Genomic DNA, 26,595 nt, shown 5'->3' with positions numbered 1-26,595 from the left:
TTTCGTTTCGTTGGGTTGCTGCTAATTACTTAAATTATTGCATCGTATGGGAGGCGCATTCCCAATCTCGTTGTACCCCTGGGTACAATGACAATAAAGATATATTGTATTGTATTGTATTGTATTGTATAGATGCAAATATATGTACATAAATAGCAATAACTCATGGGATTAAAATGGTGGCACAGTGATTAAATTGTTGGACTAGTAATCCAGAGACTCTGAGGTAAAATATGTAGGAAGGAACTGCAGGTGGGCTGGTTTAAACCAAAGACTGACACAAAAAGCTGGGGTAACTCAGTGGGTCAGAGAGCATCTCTGGAGAAAATGACCAGGGTCTGAAGAAGGGTCTCGGCCTGAAACATCACCTGTTCCTTTTCTCCAGAGATGCTGCCTGGGCTGCTGAATTGCTCCAGCTTTTCGTGTCTGTCTTTGTTCTTGATTGCAGAAATCAGTTTTAATCCCAGCTGGGCAACTGGGGAATTTTAATTTGTTAACTGGATTTTTTTTTTAAATAGTCTTATGGTTATCATTACATTAGGTAAAAGTCCACGTGGTTCACTAATGTTCAGGACAGGGAATCTGCCGCCTTTACCTGTTTAGATCTGTATGGTTCTGTGTCTCTGGCTTGGCTTTCAAAGGGTACACTATTCAGGATCAACATCCTTAAACTCTGACAAGCCACTACCTTGTTGTTTAGAGATCCTGACAGTTCAGAATCTTGCTTATTGGCACGCTATTTACACCCTCCACCCCATTCCTCTTCCCCCCACCCCCTCAACTCACTAAATACATAGGAAAACTACTATGAGGTATCTTTTTTTTAAGTGAATTAATAGCATTGTAATAAGAATATCCCAAGGTCCTGAGAGTGATGGATTAGCCGGGTCATCTGATCATTACTCTGCCTGCAGCACTTCTCAGTGAAGCTTGCATGCTAACACATGAATAAATCACCTGTATTTGCTTATGATAGACGCAAAAAACTGGAGTAACTCAGTGGCTCAGATAGCATCTCTGGAGAAAAGGAATAGGTGACCCTTCTGGTCGAGAGAAGGGTCGAGAGAAGGGCGGCACGGTGGCGCAGCGGTAGAGTTGCTGCCTTACAGCGAATGTAGCACCGGAGACTCAGGTTCGATCCTGACTACGGGTGCTGTACTATACGGAGTTTGTACGTTCTCCCCGTGACCTGCGTGGGTTTTCTCCGAGATCTTCGGTTTCCTCCCACACTCCAAAGACGTCAAGGTTTGTAGGTTAATTGGCTGGGCAAATGTAAAAAATGGTACCTAGTGGGTGTAGGATAGTGTTAGTGTGCAGGGATCGCTGGGCGGCGCAGACCGGGTGGGCCGATGGGCCTGTTTCTGCGCTGTATCTCCAAATATAAAAAATCTATTCCTTTTTGTGTCTTATCTTCGATTCAAAGAAGATCGTCTGCAGTGCCTTCCTACACATCTTGTATTTGCTTCTCCAGTTTCTCTCTTCTCACGATATTCGGCGTAAAAAGTCAAGAAAATGCAGTTGGTTCAGGGGCCTGGTAACAGCTGGGAAGAAGCTGTCCATGAATCTGGAGGTGTGCGTTTTCACACTTCTGTACCTCTTGCCTGATGGGAGAGGGAGTGAGACTCGTCCTTCGCTATGCTGCTGGCCTTGCCGAGGCAGCGGGAAGTGTAGATGGAGTCAGTGGAAGGGATGTTGGTTTGTGCAATAGTCTGGGCTGCGTCCACGACTCTGCATTTTCTTGTAGTCCTCGGATTGGAGCTGTTGAGCACTCCCGCTCAGACTTTGGAAGTTCCTGTTGTTTAGACTGGGAAAAAAAAACCCGAACGTGCAGTTTTCCAGACTTAATGTGCAACACTACTTGATCAAAACTAACGAAAATGCTTTTTTATTCACTTTTTCAGGTAAACGAGGTCACAAGGGGAGGGCAAAGCAATTCACAAACCCAGACGAGATTGATGCTCAGATGAAAGCAGAGAAAGAAAAGGCAAGTAACAGTGCATATTAAATCTCCCTGTTCATCGGTCTCCACAAATTCTTTACACAGCGCTTTTAACCAGTGAAATGCCTGGAGTTCCTCAGTGCATGTGGGCATCTATACACTAAAACTCTTGTTTGTTTGGTCCTGAACTGACCAAGAAAGTGAAGAAAGCGAATGGTATGTTAGCATTTGTAGCAAGAGGATTTGAGTATAGGAGCAGGGAGGTTCGCCTGCAGTTGTACAGGGCATTGGTGAGACCACACCAGGAGTATTGCGTACAGTTTTGGTCTCCTAATCTGAGGAAAGACATTCTAGCCTTAGAGGGAGTACAGAGAAGGTTCACCAGATTGATCCCTGGGATGGCAGGACTTTCATATGAAGAAAGACTGGATAGACTCGGCTTCTACTCGCTGGAATTTAGAAGACTGAGGGGGGATCTTATAGAAACATATAAAATTCTTAAGGGGTTGGACAGGCTAGATGCGGGAAGATTGTTCCCGATGTTGGGGACGTCCAGAACCAGGGGTCACAGCTTAAGGATAAGGGGGAAGTCTTTTAGGACCGAGATGAGAAAACATTTTTTCACACAGAGAGTGGTGAGTCTGTGGAATTCTCTGCCACAGAAGGTAGTTGAGGCCAGTTCATTGGCTATATTTAAGAGGGAGTTAGATGTGGCCCTTGTGGCTAAAGGGATCAGGGGGTATGGAGAGAAGGCAGGTACGGGATACTGAGTTGGATGATCAGCCATGATCATATTGAATGGCGGTGCGTACAGGCTCGAAGGGCCGAATGGCCTACTCCTGCACCTATTTTCTATGTTTCTATGAATCACAGCCAAAACGGTACACGATAGCGCTTCAATGTTAGGCCCACCTTACTCACCGTCTTCACTTTGAAGCTTTCATTGAAATCGGTGTTATATTTTTTAAGTTATTCTCATTTTAAAGTATAAATCTATCTCCTAGGGAGGGAGGGGGTGGAGGGAAGAGGGGGAGGAGGGATAAAGGGGGAGGAAGGGGATGAATGGGGAGGGGAGGGGGGAGGAGAGGGTGCTGCACCAATGCAGGAGAGGCTCAGGCCCAACGGGTCCACTTGTTCTAGCAGCAAATAGAATTTGACAGCAGGCTACGTGAGAAAATACAGAAATGATTAGCAAAGGAATATCTTTGGGAAGTGAGAGGATGGGAAGCTTCTCTGTATGAATTCAAAGCTTCCGGTAGCTAGATTATAGACAATAGGTGCAGGAGGAGGCCATTCGGCCCTTCGAGCCAGCACCGCCATTCAATGTGATCATGGCTGATCATTCTCAATCAGTACCCCGTTCCTGCCTTCTCCCCATACCCCCTGACTCCGCTATCCTTAAGAGCTCTATCCTGCTCTCTCTTGAATGCATTCAGAGAATTGGCCTCCACTGCCTTCTGAGGCAGAGAATTCCACAGATTCACAACTCTCTGACTGAAAACGTTTTTCCTCATCTTCGTTCTAAATGGCCTACCCCTTACTCTTAAACTGTGACCCCTGGTTCTGGATTATTGTACAGGGGCACGTCAGAAGCATTTGTTATTGAGAATTGTGGTGGCGCAGCGGTAGAGCTGCCACTTTACAGCGCTAGAGACCCTTGTTCAATCCTGACTGCAGGTACTATAAGAATCATCCGCCAACATTTCCGTCACCTACAACGGGACCCCACCACTGGCCACATCTTCCCATCCCCTCCCCTTTCTGCGTTCCGCAGAGACCGTTCCCTCCGTAACTCCCTGGTCCACTCGTCCCTTCCTACCCAAACCACCCCATCCCTGGGCACTTTCCCCTGCAACCGCAGGAGATGCAACACCTGTCCCTTTACCTCACCCCTCAACTCCATCCGAGGACCCAAACAGTCTTTCCAGGTGAGACAAAGGTTCACCTGCACCTCATCCAACCTCATCTATTGCATCCGCTGCTCTAGATGTCAACTTATTTACATCGGCGAAACCAAGCGCAGGCTCGGCGATCGCTTCGCTCAACACCTGCGCTCGGTCCGCATTGACCAAGCTGATCTCCCGGTGGCCGAGCACTTCAACTCCCCCTCCCATTCCCAGTCTGACCTTTCTGTCATGGGCCTCCTCCAGTGCCATAGTGAGGCCCACCGCAAATTGGAGGAACAGCACCTCATATTTCGCCTGGGCAGCTTGTAGCCCAGCGGTATGAACATTGACTTCTCCAACTTTAGATAGTTCCTCTGTCCCTCTCTTCCCCTCCCCCTTCCCAGATCTCCCTCTATCTTCCTGTCTCCACCTATATCCTTCCTCTGTCCCGCCCCCCTGACATCAGTCTGAAGAAGGGTCTCGACCCGAAACGTCACCCATTCCTTCTCTCGTGAGATGCTGCCTGATATGCTGAGTTACTCCAGCATTTTGTGAATAAATACCTCTGACTGCGGGTACTGTCTGTGTGGAGTCTGCACGTTCTCCCTGTGACCGTGTGGGTTTTCCCCGGGTGCTCCATTTCACTCATTCCAAAGACATGCACGGTTGTAGGCTAATTCGCTTCTGCAAATCGTTCCCAGTGCATACGATTTGGGCGATCATTGGTTGGTGCAGACACAGTGGGCCAAAGGGCCTGTTTCCACCCTGTATTTCAGAATTAAGCTAAAGTATTGATAGTCCTATTATCATTGAGTTCAGAACATGGGTATCATGAGTCTGAGGGAGAGAGGGAAAGGGTACGCTGAAGAGGGGTCTCGACCCGAATCGTCACCCATTCCTTCTCTCCAGAGACGCTGCCTGTCCCGCTGAGTTACTCCAGCGTTTTGTGTCTATCTTTGGTTTAAACCAGCACCTGCAGTTCCTTCCTGCACATTTTATTTACAAGGTACTTTGTGGATCCCCATTCTATTGCCGCTAGCTGTGTGTTAACTGTGGCTCGGTGAGTAAGCACAAGGGCCCTCCACAGCATTAGAAAGTCAGTGCCGCATCAATGGTGCAGTCCCTCCGCCACTACTGGTATAAAGAGAAATTGAACAGTCCCGTTAGCAAGTACATACTCTGCATACAATACAATATAAGACAATATATCTTCATTGTCATTGTACAGGGGTACAACGAGATTGGAATGCGCCTCCCATACGATGCAATAAATTAATTAGCTAATCAGTATTAATTTAAACAACCCAATGAAACAAATTAGAACAGTTTTAAAACAGTGTAAAGTGCAAGTAGATCTGTGCCGGTTCACTGTGCGATGTGACCATCCGGCTCAGCAGGACCGGTTCATGGCGGCTATGGCCCTGGGGATGAAGCTGTTCCTGAGTCTGGAGGTGCGGGCGTAGAAGGCCTTGTAACGTCTGCCCGATGGTAGAAGTTCGAACAGACTGTTGCAGGGGTGTGAAGAGTCTTTGTGGATGCTGGTGGCTTTTCTGAAGCATCGTGTATTGTAGATGCCCTCCAAGGCTGGTAGCTGTGTTCCGATAGTCTTCTGAGCTCTATGGACTACCCGCTGAAGAGCTTTCCTCTCTGCCACCGTGCAGCTGAGATACCACACAGGGATGCCATGTGTTAGGATGCTCTCTTTGGTGCAGCGGTATAAGGTCGTCAGCAGCTTTTGGGGTAGACCAGACTTCTTCAGTGTTCTTAGGTAGAACAGTCGTTGCTGTGCCTTCTTGACCAGCGCAGCAGTGTTATTGGACCATGTTAGGTCCTCCGAAATGTGAGTGCCCAGAAACTTGAAGCTGGACACTCTCTCCACACTGTCCCCGTTGATAGAGATTGGGGCGTATTCCCAGTTATGTGACCTACGGAAGTTGATGATCAGCTCTTTGGTCTTGGTGGTATTTAGGGACAGGTTGTTATCAGAGCACCAGTCCGCCAGGTTCTGCACCTCTGCTCTGTATTTTGTTTCATCACCGTTGGTGATCAGCCCGATCACCGTTGTGTCATCTGCAAACTTGACAATGGTTGACAAGGGGTGAATTCAATTTTGGAGCAGAGGCAAATTTGGCTTGCATGACATTGGACCTGACCAAGATGTGTTTTCTCCGGCATTTTGTGTCTGTGGACAGGACAGGTTTGGAGGGATATGGACCAAATGCTGGCAGGTGTGACTAGTGTAGCTGGGACATGTGGGCAAGGTGGGCCGAAGGGCCTGTTGCCATACTGCAGCACTCTATGACTCTATGAATCGTAGATTCATACCTATGATGGGTTAGGGTAAGTGTTTAACGTTTGTTTGAGTGAATTAATCGTCTGCAGTTTCTTTTATTTAGTGGAAGGTATTTATTCACAAAATGCTGGAGTAACTCAGCAGGTCAGGCAGTATCTCGGGAGAGAAGGAATGGGTGACGTTTCGGGTCGGGACCCTTCTTCGACCCGAAACGTCACCCATTCCATCTCTCCTGAGATGCTGCCTGACCTGCTGAGTTACTCCAGCATTTTGTGAATAAATACCTTCGATTTGTACCAGCATCTGCAGTGATTTTCTTATACACTCTTTTATTTAGTGGATACTGGTAGCATAGGTGATGAGAACAGGTATTGAGGGGGGTGGTTCTGGGACCCCAGAACTAATTGTTGAGCCTTCCCAAGGTGTTATGGGCCTAACTCAACAAATCATCTGTAAAGGGCAGTGCCCACTCGATGACTCCAATGATGTACTTGCATCTACACAATTTCTTTTTTTAATGTGCTTCTTAACGTGTAGGTAGGTAGCTGATTATTGCAAATGGAGGCAGTTATTGTCCTGAGGATAAGTTTGTATAATCAGTTTAGGTAGTACTTTGGGCTTGGTTTTCTTGGTTGAACGCTTATCCTGGCATTATAGCACAAGTACTTTGTATTTTAATTATGATTTAGCGTGGAAATGGGCCCTTCGGCCCAACCTTCCTATGCCAACCAAGATGGGCGGTACGGTGGCGCAGCGGTAGAGTTGCTGCCTTACAGCGAATGCAGCGCCGGAGACTCAGGTTCGATCCTGACTACGGGCGCCGTCTGTACGGAGTTTGTACGTTCTCCCCGTGACCTGCGTGGGTTTTCTCCGAGATCTTCGGTTTCCTCCCACATTCCAAAGAAGTGCAGGTTTGTAGGTTAATTGGCAGGGCAAATGTAAAAATTGTTCCTAGTGTGTGTAGGATAGTATTAATGTGCGGGGATCGCTGGGCGGCGCGGACCCGGTGGGCCGAAGGGCCTGTTTCCGCGCTGTATCTCTAAATCTAAAAAAAATGCCCCATCTGCACTAGGTCCATTCTTAGTCACGTGTGTGGCCAAAAATGTGAAAAATTGTGGAATACGTCTCTTCTAATTCTGAAAGCATTACAGGTATATTGTTTTGCACTGTGTATAAGTGAAATTTTTATGTCATGCTGAAAATGTTTGTTTAGTGTCAGAGGTCAAATATGACTGGTCACGTGTGTGACCTCATATGGACACACACGTCGTGACCAGTCATATTTGTCCATTGACACGAAACAAACATTGTCAGTGTAGATGAGCTATTGCATGCTAGCCAATCATGGTGCTTGTTCTGCAGTTGTACAGGGTCCTAGTGAGACCGCACCTGGAATACTGTGTGCAGTTTTGGTCACCAAATTTGAAGAAGGATATTCTTGCTATTGAGGGCGTGCAGCGTAGGTTCACTAGGTTAATTCCCGGAATGGCGGGACTGTCGTACGTTGAAAGACTGGAGCGACTAGGCTTGTATACACTGGAATTTAGAATGATGAGAGGGGATCTTATCGAAACGTATAAGATTATTAAAGGATTGGACACGTTAGAGGCAGGAAACATATTCCCAATGTTGGGGGAGTCCAGAACCAGGGGCCACAGTTTAAGAATAAGGGGTACGCCATTTAGAACTGAGATGAGGAAAAACTTTTTCAGTCAGAGAGTTGTGAATCTGTGGAACTCTCTGCCTCAGAAGGCAGTGGAGGCCAATTCTCTGAATGCATTCAAGAGAGAGCTAGATAGAGCTCTTAAGGATAGCGGAGTCAGGGGGTATGGGGAGAAGGCAGGAACGGGGTACTGATTGAGAATGATCAGCCATGATCACATTGAATGGCGGTGCTGGCTCGAAGGGCCGAATGGCCTCCTCCTGCACCTATTGTCGATTGTTAGTAGTAGTCCCGCCTAGTACTTGCTTTATAATATTAAGGACTCGCCTATGTCCGGTAGTAGATGTAGCAGCTCGGAGCTGTAATGTACTGCAGGTCCTATGCTGTAAGTGCTTCAATAAAATGATGCGTTGTATCTCAGCGTGTACTTAAGTACTTTGTTACATGGTGTCAGAAGTGGGATCCGAACCCACGCCTCCATTTGGAACGCCCATGTCATCTCCCACTAGTCCTGTCAAGTCGCCTGTTGCGTCCCTACTCTCCTTCCCCCGTCTGTTCTCCCGCGAAGGGAGGTGAGGCGTGTACTTAAGTACTTTGTTACAGTCAGCATAACATATAAAAATTTCACTTGATAAAGCTCGACATATATAAGTCACATATACAATACAAAACAATATACCTGTAATGCTTTCAGAATTAGGAGAGATGTATTCCACAATTTTTCACATGTTGTGGTCACACACGTGACTAAGAATGGCCCACTAGTTCTACCTGCCCGTGTTTAGACAATAGACAATAGGTGCAGGAGGAGGCCATTCGGCCCTTCGAGCCAGCACCGCCATTCAATGTGATCATGGCTGATCATTCTCAATCAGTACCCCGTTCCTGCCTTCTCCCCATACCCCCTGACTCCGCTATCCTTAAGAGCTCTATCTAGCTCCCTCTTGAATGCATTCAGAGAATTGGCCTCCACTGCCTTCTGAGGCAGAGAATTCCACAGATTCACAACTCTCTGACTGAAAAAGTTTTTCCTCATCTCAGTTCTAAATGGCCTACCCCTTATTCTTAAACTGTGGCCCCTTGTTCTGGACTCCCCCAACATTGGGAACATGTTTCCTGCCTCTAACGTGTCCAACCCCTTAATAATCTTAACGTTTCGATAAGATCTCCTCTCATCCTTCTAAATTCCAGTGTATACAAGCCTAGTCGCTCCAGTCTTTCAACATATGACAGTCCCGCCATTTTGGCCCACATCCTTTCCTGTCTGTGTACCTGCTCTGTTGTCTTTTCTGTGGATATTGCAAAACACTGTTCACAAGTTGATCAAAGCTGAATGTTAAATGGATATGTGGTTATATTTCTCCCAGGTTTACTGCTGGTGTTGGAAATTGTTGATTAAAAATGCAGATTAAAAAAAATGTACTGACTTGATGAGTCTGTTGATGTCCAAGTTAATGAGTTTGTCTTTAAATCTTTAGGCCAAAGACCTACCTGAAAATGCGGGTGATGCTGATTCTGATGAAAGCAGTGAGGATGATTCTGAGGTGAGTGCACAGGTTTTTGGAAGGCTTGCGTTCATCTTTGTTTTGCCTCTGCACCACAGCAGTGGCCCCATAGCAGGAGTGTCCACATGACGGGGGCTGGAAACGGGAAGTGTCCTGAGCTAATTCTGTTACCACCATCGTCTATTGTACAAGTGAGGCTCCCACTGACTGTCGCCGGAAGCTCGTGCCCTTTTCAGGACGGGCGACGGCAGTGATGTAACATTTGAATGACGGATACGACAGAAGAAGACTACAGCAGTGGGGCAGTGGGATCGAGCTGTTCTCGGGTGTACACCTGCGGGGACCATACAGCTTGAGCTGTTAATGAATAGGTCGGCGCAGTGGTAGAATTGCTGCCTGGCAACGCCGGAGACCTGAGATCGATCCTGACTGTGGACTAGGTGCTGTCTGTGGCATTTGTCCGTTCTCCCCTTGACCGTGTGGGTTTTCCCCAGGAGCTCAGGCTTCCTGCTGCACTCCAAAGACATGCAGGTGGCTTTGGTTTTAAAAAAGTGTAAATTGTCCCTAATGGGGTACGATAGTGCTAGTGGACTGCTGGTCGGTGTTGACTCGGTGATCCGAAGGGCTTGTTTCCACGCTGTATGTCTAAAGTTTAATAAAACTGACCTATTTTGAATGTCTGATATCTGGGTGGGAATTTTTCTGTTTCAACAGACTAATGAAAGGCAAGTATAAGAAAATAACTGCAAATGCTGGTACAAATCGAAGGTATTTATTCACTAAATGCTGGAGTAACTCAGCAGGTCAGGCAGCATCTCAGGAGAGAAGGAATGGATGACGTTTGGGGTCGAGACCCTTCTTCGGTCTGAAGAAGGGTCTCGACCCGAAACTTCACCCATTCCTTCTCTCCTGAGATGCTGCCTGACCTGCTGAGTTACTCCAGCAATTTTGTAAATAAATGAAAGGCAAGTAGTCTGTATAGTCTTATATATCTCAGAACCAAAGTAGTCCCCACACATCAATATGTTTATTGTGAACAGCTAAATCCATCCCATCTATGTTTATCCAGCTTTCCTTGAAGTGCATTCGTTAAGCCACACGTGATCGTGCTATTTTGAGGTTCATATTTCTAGTAGAGTATTGAATACCAAGCTGGAGCCGTGCACTCATTCTTGTGCGTGCTAGAAGAGGCTTGTAATTCCTGCCGTTGCCGTAAGATCTACATGTTCTCTCCCTCCGATCCTTGGAAAAAGATTGACCACTTTCGCATCCAAAGACGTACCGGTTTGTAGGTTAATTCTCTTCGGTAAAAATCAAGTTATCCCTCGTGTTTTGGACAGTGTAAGTGTACGGGGCGATCGCTGGTCAGCACAGACTCGATGGGCCGAAGGACCTGTTTCTGCGCTGTATCGCAAGTCTAAAGTCACTGCAATTTTGCGCGGTGGCACGAATGTCCAAAGAAAAGACTGTCAATGTTAAAAGGCTGCAGATATTCCCTCTTCTGTTTGCCACCCACTTTGGAGAGTCGGCACCGACCAGCCATCCCTGCACGTTAACACTGTCCTACACACCACGGGGGACAATTTACAATTTTATCAAGTCGGTTAGCCTACAAACCTGTACGTCTTTGGAGTGTGGGAGGAAACCGGAGCACCGGGGGGGGGGACGGACCCAGGCTGGTGACGGGAAGAACGTACAAACTCCACACAGCCAAGCACCCGCAGTCAGGATCGAACCCGGATCTCCGGCGCTGTGAGACAGAAACTCTACTTCCGCGCCAACGTGCCGCCATTGATTTGATGAAAGATCTCAATTTATTTTCTTTGATTTCAGCCCAAGAAGAAAGGAGTGGAAGGTATAATAGAAATTGAGAACCCCAACAGAATAGTACAGAAAAACAAGAAAATAGCTGAAGTGGATCTCAATCCCGGTAACCGCGAACTCTCCAGGCGAGAAAGGTGAGAGAGTTTCTCAATTAAAAATGCAGATCTTTGTTAGATAGAGCTCTAGGGGCCAGTGGAATCAATAGACAATAGGTGCAGGAGGAGGTCATTCGGCCCTTCGAGCCAGCACCGCCATTCAATGTGATCATGGCTGATCATTCTCAATCAGTACCCCCTGACTCCGCTATCCTTAAGAGCTCTATCTAGCTCTTTCTTGAATGCATCCAGAGAATCGGCCTCCACTGCCTTCTGAGGCAGAGAATTCCACAGATTCACAACTCTTTGACTGAAAAAGTTTTTCCTCATCTCAGTTCTAAATGGCCTACCCCTTATTCTTAAACTGTGGCCCCTTGTTCTAGATTCCCCCAACATTGGGAACATGTTTCCTGCCTCTAACGTGTCCAACCCCTTAATAATCTTATACGTTTCGATAAGATCTCCCCTCATCCTTCTGAATTCCAGTGTATACAAGCCTAGTCGCTCCAGTCAAGGGATATGGGGAGAAGGCAGGCACGGGGTATTGATTGGGGACGATCAGCCATGATCACAATGAATCAAAGGCAGGCACGGGGTATTGATTGGGGACGATCAGCCATGATCACAATGAATCGAAGGCAGGCACGGGGTATTGATTGGGGACGGTCAGCCATGATCACAATGAATCGCTGGCTCGAAGGGCTGAATGGCTTCCTCCTGCACCTATTTTCTATGTTATGATTGGAGTCACTGAATAGCCCATTTTCCTAAAGGGTGACTATATCAAATATACCCACTGCAACATATATGTTCATCCTCTCCTGACTGAGTGAATGAACCGGTCACTTTATCTCTGTTTTTGATTTCAACCCCAGGGAAAAAGGTTCCAAGCTTTTCTATGCCTCCCATAGTTTTATATACTTCAGTTGTGTCTCCCCTCAACCTCATTGACGGTGCCGATGGCAAATACAGATGGTTGAAAACTTCAAATTCCTAGGAGTCAATATCGCCAACAACTTCTCCTGAACCACCCATGTTGAAGCAACGTTGGGTCAAGAAAGCACACCGCCCACCTCTACTACAAACGACTTCAGGACATTTGGCGTGTCCCCGACAACTCTTACCAACTTCTACAGATGCACCATAGAAAGCATTTTATCGGGATGCATCAGAGCTTGGTTTGGGAACAGCCCCAACCCAAGACCGCAAGAAACTGCAGCGAATTGTGGAGGCAGCCCAGACCATCGCACAAACCAACCTCCCTTTTATTTACTCAGTTTATACCTCACGCTGCCTCGGCAAGGCCAGCAGCATCATCGAGGACGAGTCGCACCCCGGCCACTCCCTCTTCACCCCTCTCCCATCAAGGCAAAAGTGTGAAAACGCACACTTCCAGATTCAGGACACCCAGATCACGTTGTACGTCCCCTGTTCCTAACTTGACACCATTCAGATAATACTCTGCCTTCCTATTCTTACCACCAACGTGGATAACCTCACACTTATCCACATTAAACTGCATCTGCCATGCATCCGCCCACTCACACAACCTGTCCAAGTCACCCTGCAACCTCATAGCATCTTCCTCACAGTTCAAACTACCACCCAGCTTTGTATCATCTGCAAATTTGCTAATGGTACTTTTAATCCCTTCATCCAAGTCACAACCAGAGAGCAGTCCTGAACTACTATCTACCTCATTGGTGACCCTCGGACTATTCGTGATTGGACTTTGCTGGCTTTACCTTGCACTAAACGTTATTCCCTTATCGTGTATCTACACACTGTAAACGGCTCGATTGTAATCATGTATTGTCTTTCTGCTGACTGGACACCACGCAACAAAAATGTTTTTCACTGCACCTCGGTACACGTGACAATAAACTAAAGTGTAAGCCAATCCATGCTTGTCCAACCTCTCCTTGTAGCTAATACCTCCTAATCCAGGCGTCATTCTGGTAAACCTCTGTTGCACCCTATGCAAAGCCTCCACGTCCTTTCTGTAATGAGGCTGCCAGAGCCACGCACAATATGGCCAAACCAAAGACTAACCTTTCATTTGTTATTCTCCCATGTACCACCATGGCCACTTTGCTGTGTTGCATGGAGTCTTAGGGTGATACAGCGTGGAAACAGGCCCTTCGGCCAAACTTGCCCATACCAGCCAACATGTCCCAGATGCACTAGTCCCACCTGTCCACATTTGGCCCATATCCCTCCAAACCTGTCCTATCCATGTACCTGTCTTAACTGTTTCTGAAACGTTGGGATAGTCCCAGCCTCAACTACCTCCTCCGGCAGCTTGTTCCAAACACCCACCACCCTCTGTGAAAATTGATTTATTCACAAAATGCTGGAGTAACTCAGCGGGTCGGGCAGCATCTCAGGAGAGAAGGAATGGGTGACGTTTCGGGTCGAAACCCTTCTTCAGACTTCTTCACCCTCTGTGAAAAGTTGTGTAGGAAGTCTGAGGAAGGGTCTCGACCCGAAACGTCACCCATTCCTTCTCTCCAGAGATGCCGCCTGACCCGCTGAGTTACTCCAGCATTTTGTGATACCCTCTGTGAAAAAGTTAGCCCTCAGATTTATACCTATTAAATCCTTCCCCCTTCACCTTAAACCTATGTCCTCTGGTCCTCGATTCACCTCCTCAGGGCAAGAGAGACAGTGCATAAATGTTCATTGTTGGTTCAATATTTGTTCATTGACTTCACAAAACCTGAAAGTGCAGCGTAAAATGGCGACTCTATTAACGTAGCTTTTAAGGGGTTTAAAGCAACGCTAATTGCATTTTATTTCCACCCTCGGCCCGACCATGTGCCCGCATCAGGGAAGAGATTGAGAAGCAGCAAGCAAGGGAGAGGTATATGAAACTCCACCTGGAGGGGAAGACTGAGCAGGCGAGGGCAGACCTGGCGCGGCTCGCCATCATACGGAAGCAGCGGGAAGATGCAGCCAAGAAACGCGAGACTGACAAGAAAGGTTGGTGACCGGATTTGTCCAGGAGCCTGCCTAGTCGATCACTGACGCTGGCTATCATTCATAGAAACATAGAAAATAGGTGCAGGAGTAGGCCATTCGGCCCTTCTAGCCTGCACCGCCATGCAATATGATCATGGCTGATCATCCAACTCAGTATCCCGTACCTGCCTTCTCTCCATACCCCCTGATCCCTTTAGCCACAAGGGCCACATCTAACTCCCTCTTAAATATAGCCAATGAACTGGCCTCAACTACCTTCTGTGGCAGAGAATTCCACAGATTCACCACTCTCTGTGTGAAAAATAACTTTCTCATCTCGGTCCTAAAAGACTTCCCCCTTACCCTTAAACTGTGACCCCTTGTTCTGGACTTCCCCAACATCGGGAACAATCTTCCTGCATCTAGCCTCTCCAACCCCTTAAGAATTTTGTAAGTTTCTATAAGATCCCCTCTCAATCTTCTAAATTCCAGCAAGTACAAGCCGAGTCTATCCAGTCTTTCTTCATATGAAAGTCCTGCCATCCCAGGAATCAATCTGGTGAACCTTCTCTGTACTCCCTCTATGGCAAGAATGTCTTTCCTCAGATTAGGAGACCAAAACTGTACGCAATACTCCAGGTGTGGTCTCACCAATGCCCTGTACAACTGCAGTAGAACCTCCCTGCTCCTATACTCAAATCCTTTTGCTATGAATGCTAACATACCATTCGCTTTCTTCACTGCCTGCTGCACCTGCATGCCTACTTTCAATGACTGGTGTACCACGACACCCAGGTCTCGTTGCATCTCCCCTTTTCCTAATCGGCCACCATTCAGATAATAGTCTGCTTTCTTGTTCTTGCCACCAAAGTAGATAACCTCACACAGGTTTGGAGGGTTATGGACCAAGCGCAGGCAAGTGGGACATTGTTGGCCGGTGTAGGCAAGTTGGGCCGAAGGGCCTGTTTCCACACTGTATCACTCTATGACTCTATCGACTGGCGTCTACCACAAACCTAGCAACTCCCACAGTTATCTGGACCACACTTCCTCCCACCCTGTCTCTTGCAAAGACACTCTTACCCCACTCAATCTTCCTTCTCTGCCACATCTGCTCCCAACCTGAGACACCTATTTCTCCCCTCCCCCATTTCTCCCACCTACATTCCTTCCTCCAGCTTCGCAATTCGCAAATGCTCGATTCTTCTTGTTTCTCGCCTTCTGTTTTTCCATCTCTGTCCTTTGTCCGACCATCTTCCCATCGAATAACCCTTCTCACCAGTGTGTCGGCCTGTGACCTACCAGGCTTTGTCCTGCCCTTCTGCCATCTTGGCCAAGCTACCCATAAACTAAGTGGAGAAAGGAACTGCAGATGCTGGTTTAAATCGAAGGTAGACACAAAATGCTGGAGTAACTCAGCGGGTCAGGCAGCATCTCGGGAGAGAAGGAATGGGTGACGTTTCGGGTCTCGACGCTTCTTCTGACTGAAGGAGGGTCTCGACCCAAAACGTCACCCATTCCTTCTCTCCCGAGATGCTGCCTGACCCGCTGAGTTACTCCAACATTTTGTGTCTACCCATAAACTGTGTAGAAAAGAACTGCAGATGCCGGTTTAAATCGAAGGAAGACACATAATGCTGGAGTAACTCAGCGAGTCGGGCAGCATCTCGGGAGAGAAGGAATGGGTGACGTTTCGGGTCTCGACGCTTCCGGTAATCTAGCTACTAGGTTGATCTGAAGCGTAGTTTCTCTCCTTTGACAGCCAAGTGCTGGGACTACTGACATTAATGAAAACAGGTGCAGGAGTAGGCCATTCGGCCCTTCAAGCCAGCACAGTGAATTGGCCCACGCTACCTTCTGTGGCAGAGAATTCCACGAAGTATTTGGGAAATAGTCATAGAGCGTAGGAACAGGCCCTTCAGCCCAACTTGCCTACACCAGCCAACATGCCCACACTAGTCCCATGCCTGCATTTGACCAATATCCCTTTAAATCTTTGGCCAATATCCCTTTAAATCTGTCCTATCCATGTACTTGCCTCATTGCTTCTTAAATGTTGCGATGGTAGGCACAATCAATGCCCCAACAATAGTTTGACGTATTAATTACATGAACTGTGCTCCATCTCTGTCACTGCCGAGTCTGAAGAAGGGTCTCGACCCGAAACGTCACCCATTCCTTCTCTCCTGAGATGCTTCCTGACCCGCTGAGTTACTCCAGCATTTGGTGTCCACCCATAAACCAACTTTTATTTTCAGTGCGAGTAGTCTTTCGTCCCGAAGAGGGGAAATCGTAAATAGCAAAGACTTGCTGCCAAATCGTTTAGACTGCGGGTAACTCATTGGCTCCACTTCCGTTCTGCAGTGAAGGACACGAAAGCCTAGCGCCAAGCCTGCCCAGCAGAGTCATCGGGTAACCCTGGAAGGGACGTTCGAGCCATCATCCGCACTTGCCCAGCCCATCTCCTCGTCGCCCACAGCAAACAACGAAAGCAAAAACAAAAACAAAGAACTCTCCATCGCATCTTGCATCTCGCCCGCCCGCCCGCCCGCCCGCCCGCCGCCAGTGAGGGATCTCTACCTGTTGAGTTTTTTACACTTCCGATAACCAAGAATAAACACGGTGTTTTTAATCCAGCCGCGTGTTTTTAGAAGCACCGTTTGGCTTTCTGTGCATGAAGACTGAAAAGACTAGTGGTTGTTTAATAGTGTGCCGTGCGTGGTGGGCTGGCACTAGACCGTGGGGGGGGTTCTAGTTCAGAGCGTGACTTTGGGTGAGGGTCTCCCAGTTGCCCAAATATATTGATGCAGTTAGCCACAGGTCTGTTACAACTTCCAGGGGGACTTTTTTTTTTTTTTTGCTCACCTCTGGTCCTTGTTACTTGTCCTTAAAAAAAAATTAATACAGTATATCCAAGATCATAATTTGTAGGGGAAAGTGTATTTGCATTTGGGATGGAGGCAGATTGGGGAGGGGGGCACGATACTAGTAGGGGGTCACTCGTACGCTGTCAGGAGAGGGGACGGCAGTCTGAGGAGATAGTGGGCGAGGACATCATCGGCCATCTTTGTCACTTGTGTTGCAGCGTCCAAGGGGGGTGTTTCGGTGTAAATTAGAAGCACCAGCGGATTTCAAGGCATTCGCGTCATCCATTTTAATTTTAGCTCCTTGACGTCATCTTTCTCCGACCCTCTTATTTCCCCCTCTTTCCTTGCTCTCGCAGTGTGAAATATCTGCCACAGTCGTTTTGGGGTTTTTCTCGGGGTTTTTTTGAGAGCCTTGGTTAACGGCACAGCAATAAAAATTAAAAAAAACACCCCAGTCTGGAAAGATGAGTTTTTTTTTCTCGTACAAATCAACGATTGTCGTCTCGAAGTTAGGCTCTTCCCTCGGGCAGTTCGATAGGCACATTTAACCTTAAGAGTCACAGCTGCCTTATTTAATTTAACTTTTTTTTTTTGCATCTTTGCTTTTGATCGTGGCGTCGTTTGATTTTTTTGGGAGTCGGGGTGTGTGAGAGAGAGAGAGAGCGATAGGGATAGAGAGAGAGATAGAGAGAGAGAGATAGAGGGGCGAGCATAAATGTTTGATTCTGATGGAATGCCAAAGCTCAAACTGTTTGCAGATTCCATCAGGACCACTGGCTGGTGATGGGCGTTTTTTTTTCCCATGGGGTTGCGAAGGTGGTTGGGGAAGGTCAGAATTAGTACCCGGTTTTCCCCTTGTGTTTGTAGAAAGGGGAAAATAAATTGCCTGGAGTTTTATTCCTCGCTGCCGTCTGACTCGTGAATGCATGTGTGCAGTGGTTGGATTAAAAGGTTTGTGTGCAATTGTTCTTCTTTGCTCTTTCCTTCCTCCCTCCCTCCATCCCCCCGGCCCCTTCAACCACAGCGCATCGCCCCACTCAGACAGACCTACGCTGGGTCGCTGTGACAAGACCTCGGACAATTGCTCAGATAATTGGCACCCAGACTATTTTGGTCCATGCTGGGTGAGTGCAGGATTGCTGAAACTGTTGGACGTACCCCATGCAGAAAGAAGGCTTGGGTTTTAAGTAGCTTTGGAAACAGATATAAATATTGGAAGTCATTCAGAAAAATCTTGACTCTTCTCATTCTTATGCTCAGTATTTCCAGCTTTTAAATGACTTCAGGGGCTCAATGAGATTCCCTGTATTTTTTCCGCATTAAAACACAAAACAAGATAGATGCAGCGAAGCCTTTTGATTTACTCCATTAATGCTTAACGGGAACGTTTGAATCTCCTTTCCCAGGTTACTGTTTTGGATGTGGATGCTCAAATTTCAAGGCCTGCTTCATGTGCAAAATTAACTCAGTGTTGCCAAAAAGATGCTGTTCAGTAGACCAGGGCTGAGCCCCAATGTGCTTCATTCAGTTCACTGGTCTCGAAGGTTCCCGCACCTTGAGATCTGGAGGATCCAAGTCTCTGCCATTAGGCCTGAGAGCGTCTAATCCACGACACTCGTAGCACAGCCTGGTGCGGGAGGGGAGTTACAGTTGAATGTTTTGTCTTTTTCCTCCTTCCCCTCTCTCTGGTATCGCCCATTCCACTCCACAGCCTCATTCTACCCCACAGTGAGCATAAGAGTTTTAAAATTATCACTTTACTGTGTATCTGGAATGACTGCCGTAGATCTGTCTTAATACAGTAGGAACATAGAAAAATAGGTGCAAGAGTAGGCCATTCGGCCCTTCGAGTCAGCACCGTCATTCAATATGATCGTGGCTGATCATCCAAAATTAGTACCCCGTTCCTGCTTTTTCCCCGTAATCCTTGATTCCGTTAGCCCCAAGAGCTAAATCTAACTCTCTCTTGAAAACATCCAGTGAATTGGCCTCCACCGCCTTCTGTGGCAGAGAATTCCACAGACTCACAACTCTCTGGGTGAAAACGTTTTTCATCATCTCAGTCCTAAATGGCCTACCCCTGGTTCTCGACTCAATAGACAATAGGTGCAGGAGGAGGCCATTCGGCCCTTCAAGCCAGCACCGCCATTCATTGTGATCATGGCTGATCATTCTCAATCAGTACCCCGTTCCTGCCTTCTCCCCATACCCCCTGACTCCGCTATCCTTAAGAGCTCTATCCAGCTCTCTCTTGAATGCATTCAGAGAATTGGCCTCCACTGCCTTCTGAGGCAGAGAATTCCACAGATTCAGAACTCTCTGACTGAAAAAGTTTTTCCTCATCTCAGTTCCTCCACAACATCAACCGCATTTCCCCCCCCTGCGTTGGAAGATAGACACAAAAGTGCTGGAGCAACCCCATGGGTCAGGCAGCATCTCTGGAGAAAAAGGAATGGGTGACGTTTCGGGTCGGGACCCTTCCTCAAGGCGAAAAAGGTCATTTTGGGTTTTGGATGAAGCGTTCCGAGCCAAAATGCCACCCATCCTTTTTCTCCAGAGATGCTGCCTGTCCCGCTGAGTTCCTCCAGCATTTTGTGCCCATCTTCAGCGTTTCGACCAGCATCTACAGTTCCTCCCTACATGGTATGTCTTAATACGGTGTTGCTTCAGTTTTCCCCTTCAAAGTGGTTGGGGGGGTGACCCTCGAATAAATGTGATAAATTAGTTAATTTGGGTTGGAAATGTTTTCCTGAAATCCCACTGTCATTTTGCCTAATCCTCCAGGAGTTATTTCGTGTCCACTCTTGGGTTAACAGAACCTGGGATTACTTTGCAGCTAAAATCAAAGATACTAGAGCAACAAAATGGACCACTCCGTTGAAATCGCCAATACTGAAGTGAAGTACGCGAAGGAGACATTTTAGTGGGCATTTATTTATTCACAAAATGCTGGAGTAACTCAGCAGGTCAGGCAGCATCTTGGGAGAGAAGGAATGGGTGACGTTTCGGGTCGAGACCGTTCTTCAGACTGACATCAGGGTGAAGAAGGGTCTCGACCCGAAACGTCACCCATTCCTTCTCTCCCGAGATGCTGCCTGACCTGCTGAGTTACTCCAGCATTTTGTGAATAAATCGATTTGTACTAGCATCTGCAGTTATTTTCTTATACTATTAGTAGGCATTTAGTTCGCTCTGCCTCTCGCAGTGTAATCAGTGTTTTGGGGGAACAGTATGTGTGATGATACCATTAAAACGCAGAATATATCTCGTCTATCAATTCACAGATTTTTGTCATTTTTCTTTTTAAATGTTTCTGCAAGTTTCTGCCTACTAAAATGGCCACCGTGACGCACAACGGTTTTTAGGGTCGAGTGTTCTATCTTGTTCCTCTAGTATCTTTGGCTAAAATAGACCTAATTCCTGACTTAGACAGGCTCCAACGTACAGGAGACATAGTCCAGAACGAGAGTTGAAATTCTAGCCATTGATTTCAGCTGATGATTTGAACTCTGCCAGTTATTTTCATTTCCTTTCGATCGGCCTGCTAGCTGTGTTCATGCCCTCCAAGCTTTGCACCTCAAGGCAGTGATGTAAACGTTACTGGAGCTTTTTAAGCCGTAGTGATTGAGATGGAACTGGGAGCAGGTTTGCAGAATAAGGGGCAGGCCATTTACAACTGAGATGAGGAAAAACTTTTTCAGTCAGAGAGTTGTGAATCTGTGGAACTCTCTGCCTCAGAAGGCAGTGGAGGCCAATTCTCTGAATGCATTCCAGAGAGAGCTAGATAGAGCTCTTAAGGATAGCGGAGTCAGGGGGTATGGGGAGAAGGCAGGAACGGAGTACTGATTGAGAATGATCAGCCATGATCACATTGAATGGCTCGAAGGGCCGAATGGCCTCCTCCTGCACCTATTGTCTACCTTGAATTATTCCGTTAACATCCTGAAATGGGTGGTCAGACTGGGTTTAATTCGAGCAAAAATGCTTTTATTAATTTCACTGGGTAGAATGACCAATGCCCAAGGTAGACACAAAATGCTGGAGTAACTCAGCCGGACAGGCAGCATCTCTGGAGAGAAGGGATGGGTGACGTTTCACCCATTCCTTCTCTCCAGAGATGCTGCCTGTCCCGCTGAGTTACTCCAGCATTTTGTGTCTATCTTTGGTTTAAGCCAGCATCTGCAGTTCCTTCCTACACAATGTATCTGCCCACTTGGTCAACCGGTTCCCTTATCATCTAGGCGTCTAGATGTACCTTGTGTCCCTTGGGGGCTACAACCCATCTAGAGAATCTTCTCTGTGGAACGAGTTAATGAGATTTTGACCCAGCACACACAGGGTAGTGTCAGCAAAGATCTAGACCGAAACCCCTGGTCAATCTTGCATTGAGACATAGTCACAGGGTTTAAAGTGCTTTTTAAAAAAATTTAAAGTGAAATAAAATCTCTAGAAGAAATTGCCATTTGTCTTGTTTTTCTTTTTAAATCCTGTAATCCATCCGTTTAATTTGCTTTTCCCGAATGCGCCATGATTTTCTAAATGTGTTCACGTTCTTCGGCGGCTTTAGACTCCTCCACCCCTCGAGTATCTAGGAGGTACTCGGCAGGTCGGGCAGCATCTCTGGAGGAAAAGGAACAGGTGATGTTCCGGGTCGAGACTCTACTTCAGACTCCAAGGTCTCGACTCGAGACGTCACCATTCCTTTTCTCCAGAGGTGCTGCCTGACCCGCTGAGTTACTCCACGATTTTGTGTCTTATCTTTGGCATCGGCAGTTCCTACACATTTTGTCTGCAAGGTACCTTTGTGCATCTCCATTCTATTGTTACTGGTGGCTGTGTGTGTGAGCACCAGGACAGACCCTCTAGAACGATAGTGAGTATGTGCTGCATTAATAGAGCTGCTATCAATGCCTACAGTGGCAGCACAGTCACACCAAAGGTGGGACGAGAAAGATCCCCTAAGCATGCATTGCCGTAAGCCATTGGGAAGAGAATGTTAACAGTGCAGAATGGCTAGTACTCTGGCCTATCCACACGGCCGACATGTTATTTGGTCATTACTGTGGCACGGCGGTAGAGTTGCTGCCTCGCAGCGCCAGAGACCCTGCCGGGCTTGTCTACAGAGTTTGTACAATCTCCCTGTGATCTGTGTGGGCTTTCTCCAGGTGCTCCTGTCTCCGCACTGCAAACACCTACATGTTTCCAGGTGAGACAGAGGTTCACCTGCACCTCCTCCAACCTCATCTATTGCATCCGCTGCTCTAGATGTCAACTTATTTACATCGGCGAAACCAAACGTAGGCTCGGCGATCGCTTCGCTCAACACCTGCGCTCGGTCCGTGTTGACCAAACTGATCTCCCGGTGGCTGAGCACTTCAACTCCCACTCCCAGTCTGACCTTTCTGTCATGGGCCTCCTCCAGTGCCATAGTGAGGCTCACCGGAAATTGGAGGAACAGCACCTCATATTTCGCCTGGGCAGTTTGCAGCCCAGTGGTATGAACATCGACTTCTCCAACTTTAGATAGTTCCTCTGTCCCTCTCTTCCCCTCCTACTTCCCAGTTCTCCCTCTATCTTCCTGTCTCCACCTATATCCTTCCTTTGTCCCGCCCCCCTGACATCAGTCTGAAGAAGGGTCTCGACCCGAAACGTCACCCATTCCTTCTGTCCCGAGATGCTGCCTGACCTGCTGAATTACAATAGACAATAGACAATAGACAATAGGTGCAGGAGTAGGCCATTCAGCCCTTCGAGCCAGCACCGCCATTCAATGCGATCATGGCTGATCACTATCAATCAGTACCCCGTTCCTGCCTTCTCCCCATACCCCCTCACTCCGCTATCCTCAAGAGCTCTATCCAGCTCTCTCTTGAAAGCATCCAACGAACTGGCCCCCACTGCCTTCTGAGGCAGAGAATTCCACACCTTCACCACCCTCTGACTGAAAAAGTTCTTCCTCATCTCCGTTCTAAATGGCCTACCCCTTATTCTCAAACTGTGGCCCCTTGTTCTGGACTCCCCCAACATTGGGAACATGTTATCTGCCTCTAATGTGTCCAATCCCCTAATTATCTTATATGTTTCAATAAGATCCCCCCTCATCCTTCTAAATTCCAGTGTATACAAGCCCAATCGCTCCAGCCTTTCAACATACGACAGTCCCGCCATTCCGGGAATTAATCTAGTGAACCTACGCTGCACGCCCTCCATAGCAAGAATATCCTTCCTCAAATTTGGAGACCAAAACTGCACACAGTACTCCAGGTGCGGTCTCACCAGGGCCCGGTACAACAGGGTCCAGCATTTTGTGAATAAATACCTTCGATTTGTACCAGCATCTGCAGTTATTTTCTTATACTGTTTGTAGGTTTAATTGACTTCGGTAAAATTTGTAAATTGTCCTCTAGTGAGTCTGTGCGTAAGATAGTGTTAGCGTGCAGGGACCGCTTAAGGCTGAAGAAAGGACCCTATTCCTTTTCTCCAAAGATGCTGTCTGATCCGCTGAGTTACTCCAGCTTTTTGAGTCAACCTCTGGTGTAAACTGTGGTAGGTTTCCATACTGCATCTCTAAAGTAAACAGCTTTTTGAGAGTGGTTGGAAAAATCCTGCATTGAGTTTCTATGAGCTCTTGAAAAGCACTTCGAGGAGGTTGCACCAGGTGCCTTTATTTTAAACTTAAGAATTCCCTTCCTGAAACTCCCTCTTTTAAAACCCACCTCTCACCAAACTGAGATAGACACAAAAAGCTGGAGTAACTCAGTGGGTCAGGCTAATGGCATGTTGGCCTTCATTGTCAAGTCAAGTCTATTTGTCACGTACACATACACGATGTGCAGTGAAATGAAAGTGGCAACGCCTGCGGATTGTGCTAAAAATTACAATTACAGCATAAAAATTAAAATTAGTACAGAAAAAAAATTTAGTCCCTGGAGATATAATAGTTAACAGTCCTGATGGCCTGTGGGAAGAAACTCCGTCTCATCCTCTCCGTTTTCACAGCGTGACAGCGGAGGCGTTTGCCTGACCGTAGCAGCTGGAACAGTCCGTTGCTGGGGTGGTAGGGGTCCCTCATGATCTTGCTTGCTCTGGATCTGCACCTCCTGATGTATAGGTTCTGCAGGGGGGTGAGTGTAGTTCCCATGGTGCGTTCAGCCGAACGCACTACTCTCTGCAGAGCCTTCCTGTCCTGGGCAGAGCTGTTCCCAAACCAGACTGATGTTGCCGGACAAGATGCTCTCTACAGCCCCAGAGTAGAAGCATTGAAGGATCCTCATAGAGACTAAATTTCCAAAACTGTCTGAAGTGGCTTGCCTTACCCACCAGTGCGGCGATGTGCATATCATATCATATCATATCATATCATATATATACAGCCGGAAACAGGCCTTTTCGGCCCTCCAAGTCCGTGCCGCCCAGCGATCCCCGTACATTAACACTATCCTACACCCACTAGGGACAATTTTTACATTTACCCAGCCAATTAACCTACATACCTGTTGTACGTCTTTGGAGTGTGGGAGGAAACCGAAGATCTCGGAGAAAACCCACGCAGGTCACGGGGAGAACGTACAACGTGCATTGCTGGGAGAACGGGGAGAACGTGCATTGTCCATGTCAGATCCTCTTTGATGTTTTCAGGATGCGAGAGGATTTGAGTTTAGGAGCAAGGAGGTCCTACTGCAGTTGTACAGGGCCCTGGAGCATTGTGTGCAATTTTGGACTCCGAATTTGAGGAAGGACGTCCTTGCTATTGAGGGAGTGCAGCGTAGGTTCACCAGGTTAATTCCCGGGATGGTGGGACTGACATATGATGAGAGAATGGGTCGACTGGGCTTGTATTCACTGGAATTTAGAAGGATGAGAGGGGTTCTTATAGAAACATATAAAATTCTTAAAAGGATTGGACAGGCTAGATGCAGGAAAAATGTTCCTGATGTTGGGGGAGTCCAGAACCAGGGGTCCCAGTTTAACAATAAGGGGTAGGCCACTTAGGACTGAGATGAGGAAAAACTTCTTCACCCAATGTGTGGAATGCTCTGCCACAGAAGGCAGTGGAGGCCAATTCACTGGATGTTTTCAAGAGAGAGTTAGATTTAGCTCTTATGGCTAAGGGTATTAAGGGATATGGGGAAAAAGCAGGACTAGGGTACTAATTTTAGATGATCAGCCATGAAGGTAGTTGAGGCCAGTTCATTGGCTATATTTAAGAGGGAGTTAGATGTGGCCCTTGTGGCTAAAGGGATCAGGGGGTATGGAGAGAAAGCAGGTACAGGATACTGAGTTGGATGATCAGCCATGATCATATTGCATGGCGGTGCAGGCTCGAAGGGCCGAATGGCCTACTACTGCACCTATTTTCTATGTTTTCTATGATCATATTGAATGGCCTACTCCTGCACCTATTTTTCTATGTTTATGTCAGGCAGCATCTCTGGAGGAGAAGAATAGCTGACATTCCGGGTCGAGACCCTTCCTCAGACCTTCGGTCTCAACCCAAGGTGTCACCTATCCATATTTTCCAGAGATGCTGCCTGACACACTGAGTGACTCCAGCTATCTCCAGTATAAACCAGCATCTGCTGTTCCTTCCCACACATCTCCAAACTAACCTTGCCTTGTGTGTCTCACTGTCAGGTTTTGTCTGATCTTCCTGAGGTGTTGATGGTAGACTTCGAATGGAGTTTCCTTTTGTGTACAGGACTTGTGTCACCACTGAAAGTGTTGATCCACTTGTCCAAGTCGTAGGAATTTGAATCGAGGTATAATCAGAGAGTAAAAGCCAACAGAGACACCACTAGATGGCGAGCACAGTAGGAAAATAACTCAGCGGGTCAGGCAGCATCTCAGGAGAGAAGGAATGGGTGACGTTTCGGGTCGAGACCCTTCTTCAGACTGATGTCAGGTGGGGCGGGACAAAGGAAGGATATAGGTGGAGACAGGAAGATAGTGGGAGATCTGGGAAGGGGGAGGGGAAGAGAGGGACAGAGGAACTATCTAAAGTTGGAGAAGTCGATGTTCATACCACTGGGCTGCCCAAGCGAAATACGAGGTGCTGTTCCTCCAATTTCCGGTGGGCCTCACTATGACACTGGAGGAGGCCCATGACAGAAAGGTCAGACTGGGAGTGGGAGTTGAATTTGAGACCATGTCATCTGATCTGTGAGAGCTTTGTGGAAGCCATGTATACTGTATCATACGTCTACAGTAATGACGATGTTTCTCACTGTGTTTCTTTCTCACTCATTCTTTTATGTAAAGACTATTGCACAATTAGAAACATTGCACATTTGCAGAATTTCATAGATGCAGACAAATTGTCTCCGAGCCAGCAATAATAAACATTTCTTAAATTGCATTTATCTCCCACCTCGTGATTACTCGATGGAATCCCAACTGCGCTCTGACCCATTTGACATTAATCCGGAGCGGCACTTTGGCTCAGCGGTAGAGTTGCTGCCTCGGTACCGGAGAGCTGGGTTCGATCCTGACTACGGGTGCTGTCTGTGTGACCAAGTAGGCTTTATCCAGGTACTCCGGTTTGCATCAGTTGGTGATAAGTAAT

General features: G+C 47.3%; 1 protein-coding gene across 1 annotated transcript in view; it reads left to right on the top strand.

Moving 5' to 3' along the window:
* The window catches only part of pdap1a (pdgfa associated protein 1a), a 38,519-nt gene extending 18,461 nt beyond the window's left edge, over positions 1–20,058 (top strand). Inside the window, exons 2-6 of the mRNA XM_078430796.1 lie at positions 1,902–1,984; positions 9,260–9,325; positions 11,120–11,244; positions 14,036–14,187; positions 16,531–20,058. Of these exons, the coding sequence (XP_078286922.1) occupies positions 1,902–1,984; positions 9,260–9,325; positions 11,120–11,244; positions 14,036–14,187; positions 16,531–16,550 (446 nt within the window). The 3' untranslated portion in view covers positions 16,551–20,058. The remainder of the gene's footprint in view (positions 1–1,901; positions 1,985–9,259; positions 9,326–11,119; positions 11,245–14,035; positions 14,188–16,530) is intronic.
* Positions 20,059–26,595: the final 6,537 nt, after the last annotated feature.

This window comes from Rhinoraja longicauda, chromosome 40 (assembly GCF_053455715.1).
Source record: "Rhinoraja longicauda isolate Sanriku21f chromosome 40, sRhiLon1.1, whole genome shotgun sequence".
Taxonomy (NCBI): Eukaryota; Metazoa; Chordata; class Chondrichthyes; order Rajiformes; family Arhynchobatidae; genus Rhinoraja; species Rhinoraja longicauda.
Note: the sequence above shows the minus strand (reverse complement) of the source record. Positions and strands in the feature narration are given on the sequence as shown.